We start from the raw sequence: 11,158 nt of genomic DNA, 5'->3' as shown, positions 1-11,158 counted from the left end.
CACAAAAAAAAAAGGTTGGTGGTGGGTGCCAATCCCGCAACAGAATAACCTCTAGAAGAACTTTGCAAATTCCACCAGATTGCCGAACCAGGCAAGGCAACCAACCAAAACGGTGACGAGTCGTTCTGTTCTTTCACGCCCATGCCCCTCCGTGTTGGTTGCCGTGATTAGTCTGCTTTTTTTCTTGGAGGAAAGCAGCAGTCTAGCTTGAGCCCGGCAACAGCAGCCGGTGAACTGGAGACCGGACAAAGGCAAGCCTCTCGTTGTCGTGCGCGAAGGAAGGACGCACGCGTCGCCCCCGTCCGAGTCCGACAGGAGGACGCCGCATGGTCGACACAACGCGCGCCGCGGCGGCAGCTTTTATCGGCGCCGCCCACGACGTCGCGCGTACGGCGCTGCGGCGCGCGATGACACGACGCCGGCGACGATGTCGGCATTCATTGGCGGATGGCAGATGCAACGCACCTCCCGGATTCCGCGAAGCCACGGGGGCCTCGTGCTCGTGCTCCCTGCCCCTGACCGACGGGCCTCTCCGCTCGCCCGTCTGCTGGCGGGTACGCGCAAAATAATGCGGCCGTTGGATGGTTGTGGCAGCGCTCCTGTAATGCAGTGGCGGAGTGCTAGTCTATCGATGGACTGTCCTCCTCAGAGAAATTCAGAACGAAAGCCTGAGTCCCTGTTTGTTTGATTTCAGGGACAAGTTTGTATCTTGGGCCCCGTTTAGATCGCTTCCAAATGTTATAATTTTTACACTCTCTCTCCATCACATTAATTTTAGGACACATGCATGGAGCAGTAAATGTATGTAAGAAAAATAACTAATTGCACAGTTTAATTGTACATCACGAGACGAATCTTTTAAGCCTAGTTAGACCATGATTAGATAAAATTTGTCAAATACAAACGAAAACGCTACAGTAGCAAAAAGTTCCAAATGTTATACAAATTTGCAATCTAAACGTGGCCTTGGATGTTTGGTACCAATTAAAAATATTAATTATAAAATTTATTATATAAATTGAGACTAATTCGCGAGACGAATCTATTAAACATAATTAGTCTTCATTTATGCAATTATTTTTATAATTATATCATATTTAGTCCAAACATCCAATATGATGCAAGCTAAAAATAAATCACTGGACCCAAACACCCCTGAATTCGCTGGCCCAGAGCTCTGCTTCAGAATTTCAGAATATCAGATCTGCATTCTCTCTTTTTTCCTCGTTGTTGATCGATGACTCGATGTGAGCACCAAATTTCAGAATGGGATTGCAGCTGCAGCGCGTCGATCGAGTCTGCGTTGGGTAATGGAAATTGTACCGACACTCGACTTTTCAGCGCTCGTGCACACAAAGTCCTGAAGCTATCCGCAAAAAAAAAAGTCCTGAAGCTACAGTAACCTCCAGCAGAAGAGTCCTTTTCTTTTCGTTCCAATGCAAGAAAAGGCAGTATTGAGCAGAACCTGATCAGCAAGGTAGAAAGAAATTCTTGCGAAATAGCAACGGCTGCAATACAGAGTTATAGTGCTCGCTGCTCACTTTCAGACCGGCAGGCAGCAATGATACCTTACGCACCAAATTGAGTTGGCTGTCAAAAATGGAGGGCCCGGCGATGTCCACGGCACGGATCGCCAACCTCCCGACTTTTGTAGCAAGAACCAAAATGCCGGTTGCCCATTTCACGGACAGATTGAGACGAGTGCTAAGAAACTGCAAGAGGCCCCAGTCCAGGGCTTCAGTAGCCGGCCGAGACTGGTGCTGCACAGTACACAGCCAGCGACGCATCAGAAAGAAGCTTGTGGAGCTGGCTCTTTGTGATGGCGAGGCAACGGCCCGTGCTTCTTTTCTGGAGGGTTGAGCACGCCCGTGTTTTCTTTTGTCAAGGATGACAGCACGTGTTCGAGGAGGATTAAGGCCGCGTACACGGCTGAACAACGAGGATCACCACGTGCTCGATCGATCTAGTCCGTGACAGCAACTACTGAATGGTTCTCGATCTCTGTAGAAACTGGAGAGCATCATAGCAGTTCAGTGCATGTAGATGAAGGCAATTATGTAACCAAACGCCCTAGGCTCATTTGACAAATTTGTCTGCATTTACAGTAGGAGCTACGACTTTGGCAGACTAATGTTTGACAAGCAAGGGCATTTACACGTTGGACACGGTTGGACATATGGACATGGACTGCATCAGAACCGAGTTAGATGATGGTCTCCCTCGCCACGCACCTAGCTGCTGGCCTCAACGATTGACTGCCTGCCCAGCTGCCCAAGTTTGATCAGAGCAAAGAATGAACGGCCGCTCTGCCCAGTCGGTCAAAAGCGAATTAGGTGATACAGTAATTAACTGTAAAAAATTATAGCAACTTGCATCCGCTAGCTACTTTCTTATCACGGTCACGGGTAGATTAGTTCGTGCAGTACCTTGCTCTACTTTTAACCTCGCTTGTTTCAGAAAGGTCGCCGGTGTAGACTGTAAAAACTCCGGCAAACTCGTGCCTCGACAGCGACCTCATCAGTGCCAGATGCCCTCGGAGACGGGCACAGTGCAGAAACGTGGGTGCCGCACGCGCCTCGGTTTCTACTCGATCCATCCCGTCGCGTGCACAGCACAAGAAAGACGGAGCGCGAGGGGTGACGGGCACGAGGCGCCAGCGTCACCTTTCGGATTTGGACCCGCGTTAGCGGCCGCGATCGATCGGAGAGTTGGGCACGGGTTGCTTTCGCCGGCCGACAGGGAGATATAGACGAGAGGACGGTCTACCGGTGGACTCGACGGCAAAGAAACGTGGGCGAAATCGCCACGAAGATGTCAGGACTCGCTGCAAAAGATATTTTTTATTGCACCTGGCTCTTCTTTTTTTCTTTTTCCTTTCAGGGAGTCGCTGACGTTGACCACACAGTAGGGAACGTGTGACTAATACATGCTACGGTAGTCGTCGTGGCTGACCGCGTAGAAGTACAGGGATAACTCGATTTGGCGTCGATTTGGCGGAGGATCGACGTTTTAATGCTCGACTACGACATCACAAGAGGTTGCGCGCCTTAGTGATAGTTATATCGCTTCCGATTTATGCTGTTCTTGTATGTTAAGAATAATCTTAAACCTACCAGTAAATCGAAGAACAAGTAAGAACAAATAGACAAGTAAACAGCACACAGATCTTGCCCAAGGGATAAATCTGATACACACAAAGTTAGGGTTTTGAATCAAGCAAACGGGTGGTCTAATCGACACACGCGCTCATCACGAAGTAGCAGAAGCTAAACTTACAACAAAATAAAATCCAACTCTCAAATAGTGGCCGCTACTTCTATTTACAGGGAGGCTGCTACCAGAACATGCTGGATGAGCCATCCAATTCCTAGGATGCTCCCCTCATGAACTCTACTGAAAACAAGGTCTAAAGGCCCAACGGCTGGGGTTCTGTTCAGCTTGAAGGTCCGAACATTCTTTGGCTGATTGTACTTAGCTCGGGACGAATCTGATGATGAGGTTTGATCCATATGAAAGTCGACTTAAATATCTTTCGAACGAGTGCTCATGGGCCTCTAGCAACCTTCGGAGGGAAGAATTACGGCCATCTCAATATGGCGCTTCCTGCAGGTCCGAATGCTTGATCCGAAGGGCTGTTCCGAACTTGCTTACTCTAGGTCCGAACTGGCTGTTGTCTGATCTTCCTCCAGTCCGAACTTGTTGCTCGCATCCTCACATTTTGGCTGTTTCTTCACTTATATTTCTAAGAATTAGGAATGTAAGCTCGATCTCTAGTTATGTGGTTTTGTTGTTCTTGTTGTCCAATAAGTATGGTTGTAGCAGAAGCTGGGATGTCCACGTCACTCCTTATTTGTCCCGGTCAGTTTTGGACTCGGGACTAATGAAGGTTTTAGTCCCGGATCCAATAGCTAGGTAGCAGCGGGAATCTTTTGTCCCAGTTGGAGCCACCAATTAGGACTAAAAGTTCTAAACATTTGGTCACGGTTGGTGGCTCCAACCCGGATTAAAGGGTTCTTCACGGGTTAGTTTAAAAGGAAGTCATCATATTTAAAGTCACACGTACTATGTAGATGGTATGGTAAAAAAGCTGTGTGCGAGGCAAGGGTCTGGGGTTCGAGTCCTAAATACGGAGTAAATTTTTTACCTTTCCACGGAACTTTAGTCTCGGATGTGGGAACCGAAACTAATAATCCGGATCTTTAGTCCTATATTCGGAATCCCGGTTGTGGTTCCATAATTGGGACTAAAGAGGGTTGGGAACTAGGATTACTAGAGGATTATGTAATCTGAGTCTTTAGTCATGATTCGTAATCCCGGTTCTGGTTCCATAATCGAGACTAACAAGGGTTGGAAACCGGGATTATTAGAGGATTCTGTACCAGTGATTGATTTTGATTCAGACTTGTTTTGGTTAGTTTCTTGACCCCGTCAAGCCACAGTTTCAGCGCCCCCGCGAGTTTTGCGAATAAAGTATGCTCTTAAGCTTTTTTTGAAAAATGAATGCTTTTGTATTTTGAAAATGTCTACGTGAATGTGGCACACTGAAAGTGCACCTCCCAAAGTGGTGCTGAGATTTTGACGTGACAACCATTATGTGAACCAAACATATCCTTAAATCTCGAGTCCATACCGGAGTATTGCTTAAGGAATGTATTTGTAGAGTTGTATATCTGTAAATGGGTGGAACAAGCAAAATTCACCTGGTATAGCTTACTAGTACCTTCCATATCTTTTCCGTTTCTAAAGCTAAGAGAATTTGCTCTTGATACTAGTAGCATAGATTTTCTTGCTAGAATATACCAGGCTAAATTTTTTCATAACACAAAAGCATTGTGTTGTGCTCTAGTTGCGGTGATCGTGATCACTTATCTTTTTATTAAACCACGAGATCATGCTAAACATCCCATGTTTATGTTAAACCATTCAAATTTTCTAAGACCTCGCAACCTATTAATTTCAACTCAAAACCGGTTTGGTTAGTTTCCCAACCCAACCACGCCGCAAGTTTTGCAGACGAAATAGGCTCAGTATGAAGATGTATACGCGAATGCGGGATGCCAAAGGTATAATCATAAGGAAATATTGGCCCAAAGCGGATCCTTCGCGCTAGGCTTTTGGCGAATTGGCGTGATGACATTCACGTGAACCAAACATATTCTAAAATCTGAGAGTGCCTATTACTTAAGGGCATATTTGTAAAATTATACATATGTAAAGGGTGTAATATGCAAATTTTGCCGCTACAACTTACTAGTACCATAGTTGCCTTTTCCGTTTGTAAAGCTAAGGGATTTTGTTCTTGATATTAGTAGCATACAAATTTTCTTGCTAGAATATATCAGGCTAAATCTTTTCATAATAAAAGAATTGTACTCTAACTGCAATGATTGCGATCATTTATTTATTTTTATTAAACCACGAGATCATCCTAATATTCCATGTATATGCCAACCCATTCAATTCTTCCTAAGATTGCTCAACTTATTAATTTTGATTCACAGCCTATTTGGTTAGTTTTCCAACCTAGCCATGCCGCGGTTTCAGCGCCGCTGCAAGTTTTGCCAATGAAGTATGCTTTTAAATTTTAGCAAGAGAAACGGACGCTTTGCATCTTTACGCCAATGCGTCACGCCAAAGTACAGTCACAAAGAAACAATGGTCAAAACGGGTGCTTCGCGTTGGGCTTTTGGCGGGACGATCTTCATGTGTTATGCCAATGCGTCACACCAAGTACAATCACAAGGAAATAATGGTTAAACAGGTGCTTCGCGTTGGGCTTTTGGCGTGACGATCTTTATGTGAATCAAACACGCCTCACACCATGGAATGTTATTATTAGAAAAAAAGAAACCACAGGATACTGCCTATTGCTTAGGGGGTATTTTCGTAAAAATTACATCTGCAAAGGGGGCACTTGCAAATTTCGCCCGCTACATGCTGATAGTACCATCTATACCTTTTCCGTTTCTACACCCGTCGCTTCCGCTTCAAGCTTCCACCGGCTGACGTGAGGACCCCACCGCGCGTCCCGGCACCTACGCGCCCACCCACTGCTCTCAGCGGCGGCCAGCAATATATAGGGCCCACCCCGTCCGCGCTCTCCAACATTTCGCCCAGGTAAAACTCGTTTACCATTTCGCTCTCGCAACTCGCGATTTCTTTTACTGTGCTCGTTCCGGCGCGCGGCGGCGGAGCTCCCGACGACGACTGAGCCATGTGCGGCGGTGCGATCCTCGCCAACCTCACCAAGCAGCCGGGACCGCGCCGGCTCACGGAGCGGGACCTCTGGCAGGAGAAGAAGAAGCCCAAGAGGAGCGCCGGCGGGGGGAAGCGCTGGTTCCTGGCTGAGGAGGATGAGGACTTCGAGGCCGACTTCGAGGACTTCCAGGGCGACTCCGATGAGTCGGATTTGGAGCTCGGGGAGGGGGAGGACGACGACGTCGTCGAGATCAAGCCCTTCGCCGCCAAGAGGACTTCCTCCAAAGGTATCGGCATAGCTCCTGGCGCCTTAGTTTCTGTACTTGTGTGCGCCTTCTGTGCTTGATTGTTGTAGACGATTAGAATCTAGGGGTGGTTTGAGGTATTTCGGGGAGTAGGTGCGGGTTTGGTGGTTGGATTGAGGAGGAAGAAATAGAAAATCGGGAGATTGGTATTCAGAGGTTGGATGTTAGGGGGTTGGGGATTCTGGAGCTGATTGGATGTGCTTGAGTGGTCCGATCTGGGATGAAGCTTAGGGCTTTCATCCTTGTACGTGCTAGGATTCTGAAGCGGGTAGCAGCATAGGGTGTCTAGGGTTCCATCACCTGGAATTCGGGTGGGGGAAAATTCGTCTTTTTGAATGCTAGATCTGAGGTTTCTGCCTTTTGTGGGCTTGAACTGTTACGTTCATCAATGGTTGCATTAGATACGAGTTTTCCGTTTGTTGTGTGCCATAGTTTTGAGTTCCTGGTTTCACGCTGGTATAGCTGTTGATTGGCGTGAGTTTTTAGTTCTGGACTTTGTTCACCTCTTGATCTACAGGATTTAGGTGTTGAGCATAGCATATATTCACATGCATCTGCTATTTCACATAGTCTGCATTTGACTGTATTCCTTGCGAGTTTGATCCTGCAAAGTTGAGCTCACTGTCTTTGATTGATTACCAATATGGTTACTATTAGGTAATCGAGAGTCACACTGTGGATCTTTGGTGTGACTTTAGGTAGTCAAATTTATGAACTCTTGTCTGCAAATGAGTTTGTTTAGTTGATGTTGCATTACCCTGAATGTAAATTTATAGCTATCCTTTTGATTTGACAATGAACTATCTCATGTGCTGCATTATCTGCAGTGGAAGACTAGAAGTTATAGATCTGAATGTATAATGATGATGTGACCAGGCTTGTTTTTTAGAATTCTTGCCTTTCCTATTTGATTGTGAATTGAACTGTGCCTTTTGCAAATATGAAAGCATTATGTACATGGTGAATGTGGATTTTGATAGTGATCTTCGATGTACAAATAAATATATATTTGACTGAAAGATATGATGTTACTTAGATATCCTGTGTTCCCCATTGCAGATGGCTTGAGCACCATGACTACAGCTGGTTATGATGGCCCTGCAGCAAGGTCAGCCAAAAGGAAGAGAAAGAATCAATACAGGGGCATCCGCCAGCGCCCTTGGGGTAAGTGGGCTGCTGAGATCAGAGATCCTCAGAAGGGTGTTCGTGTCTGGCTTGGTACTTTCAACAGTCCTGAGGAGGCTGCAAGAGCTTATGATGCTGAAGCACGCAGGATCCGTGGTAAGAAGGCCAAGGTTAACTTTCCTGATGCACCAACAGTTGCTCAGAAGCGCCATAGAGGCCCAGCTGCTGCTAAAGCACCCAAGTCAAGTGTGGAACAGAAGCCTACTGTCAAACCAGCAGTGAACAACCTTGCCAACGCAAATGCATCTTTTTACCCACCTGCTGGCTATGCCTCAAACAAGCCATTTGTTCAGCATGCCAATATGCCGTTTCATCCAGCAATGAACTCTGCTAGTCCTATTGAGGATCCAGTTATGAATCTGCACTCTGACCAGGGAAGCAACTCTTTTGATTGCTCAGACTTTAGCTGGGAGAATGATACCAAGACTTCAGACATAACATCCATTGCTTCCATTTCCACCATAGCTGAAGGTGATGAGTCTGCATTTGTCAACAGCAATTTAAACAATTCACTGGTGCCTTCTGTTATGGAGAACAATGCAGTTGATCTCACTGATGGGCTGACAGATTTAGAACCCTACATGAGGTTTCTTCTGGATGATGGTGCAAGTGAGTCAATTGATAACCTTCTGAACCTTGATGGATCTCAGGATGTTATGAGCAACATGGATCTCTGGAGCTTTGATGACATGCCCGCTGGCGATTTCTATTGAGAAATTCAAAGGCCTGCAATAGGAGTATGTACATAGGGACTAGGGGTAAGTATTGTCAGTTGCAAATTTCGTTGAAGATACATGCCATTTTCATTGCTCTGATTTTTCTCTCTCGTGTATCAGGAATAAAGACTATGGGAGATTGGGAAGCACCTGCTTGCAGCTTGGCACCTTGGGATAGCATATGCTTGTGTCTAGCTCAGATGCAAAAGTTGCATTCTGAAACTCTTTGGTTATGCACCTGTTCCCTATTTAACCGTGTTTGTATGACAACCATTTATGAGACTGAACCATTTTGTCCTTCTTTCTATCGTTGCTAGTTGCTACCTTATATGGTTTTAATATTATGAATTTGTGGCCAAACATGCCTTAATGTGCACTCGATTGTGTGTTCCTTCTGCGGGCTGGTAGTACTGCTATGGTGAAAGGTGTGTCCTGGCAAAAAGTCTACCATACCCTGTGATTGTTCATTTGTTAAATTTGAGTTAGCTAGATATCTATGGAAAGTATCATACCCTGTGATTGTTCATTTGTTAAATTTGAGTTAGCTAGATATCTATGGAAACTTTTATTGTTACTATACATGTAAAGCAAAAGTATTCAAATTTCTCATCTTGGCATTTTTGTGTGATCATATGAGTATGGATCTTTAATGTAATCCTTTCCTGTTGTATTTCTCGACCGTGATGAGAAAATTGGATGGCGACTCAATTCTCTCTGTATTTCCTACCGTTTTCAACTATGCTAGAACTGGTGGTTTCAACAAACGTTGAAGCCTCGAGTCTTCAGGGATTCGGGGAAAATAGGACGGAGGTCAACGGAAGGCCTCCCAATTTATTGAGATATTTCTAGACCAGGATGAAATTGTACACGTACATAACCTTCTAAAGTTTCAGTGGTTTCTAGATGGTCTCGGTAAGAGTCAAATATGATTGCTTCGCATTTGATTCGGTCCGTGCAATTACAATCTTACCAACTCCAGTTGCTTGATTGGTTCTTGATTTGACGTAGTAGATTAGTGCATGTCACCACCTTGATTTGGATGCTCCACTCATCCTTTTTCGATATCGTTCTCTTTTCTGAGTGCTCATGATGTCTTCCACCTAGAGAGCAATTGTGCAATGTAGACTTCTTCGGTTGCACCAACCCAGCTCCCATCCCCATTTGGTCAAGTTGATTTTCAGTTGGCACTGCTTAAACCCGGCACTCGTCCTCATAGTTGTTTTGGACCCCTTTGCTGCACTTGCACCTCAGACCCATGCAGCAAACGGGGATGCCATCCCTTTGTTGCACCTCAGACCCATGCAACAATCGGGGATGTCAGATAGAATGTTGCGAGGCTATTGACTACCGACACTCCATCAGACACATGGAACTATCCTTGCGCTGGAGGCTCTGAAGGTTTTTCCAGATGTCTACCAGTCCTAGAATGTACTCAAAAAGGTTCCTGGTTTACAGGTTTCTAGTTTCCATGAGCCACTATTTTTTTTCCGTAGACGAGGAACACCAGAGGTTTCCTGTTGTTTCTTCCGTTTAAAGGCGATTTTGTTAGTTTTGGTGCAATATATAGAACAATACTGGTGATCCCACTGATGGGCTGACAGATTTAGAGCCCTACATGTATTGATGGATCTCAAGATGTAAGAGCAACATGGACATCCCTGGCGATTTCTATAAATGTATTCAGAGTCTGGCAATAGGAGTATGTACATAGGGACTATGGTTAAGCACTGTCAGCTATAAATTTGTCTGAAGATCCATGCCATTTTTCACTGCTCTCTCATACCTGATGCATTTTCTCTGGCTCCTGGAACTACTATACCCATTTCAGATGGCAATGCTAAAGTACAATACAAGCAGGGGCGAAGCTACGTTATCTGTCCCCGGTGCACATGCACCATGGTGAATTTTTTTAATAGTTAACTGAATTTTACCATATAAATTAAATTAGTTTGCTTCCTTGCAGTGGAGAGTGCACCACGGTCAGTTCGCCACTGAATACAAAAAAGCACATTGAAAAGAAAAATCTAGTTAATACCTACCTGTTACTCTACCAAGGCCTTCCAATGACACTGCTTTAAGCAATATGACCTCTACAAGCAAGCTTACAGAATGCAATGGACCTATTCCTTATTTAACTCTGTTTGTATCATTGGATGGCAGCCACTTATGAGACTGAAAACCATTTCGTCCACCTTTCTGTCATTGTTTGCTAATGTAAATGGGTTTAACATTATGCGAATGTGGCCAAACATGCCTTGATATTCACTCGATCGCGTGCTCCTGCAATTCTAGGTATCGTAGCATATTCCTGCAATTCTAGGTATCGTAAAATACTTCAGTGGCGATCGGTGGCTCCTAACAAGCATTGCTTATGACTGTTCATTTCTTGGATATTAATTTTGCTTCTTATACATGTAAAGAAAAAAATGTTCAAAATGTTATCTTTACGTTTGGCAACGTGCCGGATTTGATCATCTTTTGTTTCATGTATCTTTGTGCTGGCTAATTCAGCGACTGTTAGTGTAGACACCACTTTAATTTGCTACACGTTTCAGTCTTGAGCGGCACCAGTCTTGACAGAGACACACCCTTGCATTTGTCACTCAACCCTCATTGTCTGATGTAGCTGGAAGGGGAATGGAACACGTTCTACAATTGTTTTCTTCTGCGGTGGGTTTGGGCCCATGTTGCGAGGCTACACGGTCCTTCAATGTTGCACTGCAAACTTCAGACAGTGTCCATAGGACACATCGA

The 11,158-nt window shown here is 45.1% G+C and overlaps 1 protein-coding gene across 1 annotated transcript; it reads left to right on the top strand.

Moving 5' to 3' along the window:
• Positions 1 to 6,098: 6,098 nt before the first annotated feature.
• On the top strand, positions 6,099 to 8,899 carry LOC112893312 (ethylene-responsive transcription factor 1). Its single transcript, XM_025960565.1, has 3 exons — positions 6,099 to 6,485; positions 7,563 to 8,446; positions 8,525 to 8,899. Exons 1-2 carry the CDS (start codon positions 6,215 to 6,217, stop codon positions 8,399 to 8,401), a joined length of 1,110 nt encoding a protein of 369 aa, XP_025816350.1. The 5' UTR covers positions 6,099 to 6,214; the 3' UTR covers positions 8,402 to 8,446; positions 8,525 to 8,899.
• Positions 8,900 to 11,158: the final 2,259 nt, after the last annotated feature.

This window comes from Panicum hallii, chromosome 1 (genome assembly GCF_002211085.1).
Source record: "Panicum hallii strain FIL2 chromosome 1, PHallii_v3.1, whole genome shotgun sequence".
NCBI classification, from domain to species: domain Eukaryota; kingdom Viridiplantae; phylum Streptophyta; class Magnoliopsida; order Poales; family Poaceae; genus Panicum; species Panicum hallii.
The sequence above is the reverse complement of the archived record's forward strand: the minus strand, read 5'-3'. Positions and strand labels throughout refer to the sequence as shown.

Excerpts from the sequence above, each read along its gene's own strand:
- LOC112893312 (XM_025960565.1), top strand. The coding sequence starts at position 6,215 with ATGTGCGGCGGTGCGATCCTCGCCAACCTCACCAAGCAGCCGGGACCG. Across the intron at positions 6,486-7,562 it reads CAAGAGGACTTCCTCCAAAG|ATGGCTTGAGCACCATGACT; the intron begins GTATCGGCATAG and ends TCCCCATTGCAG.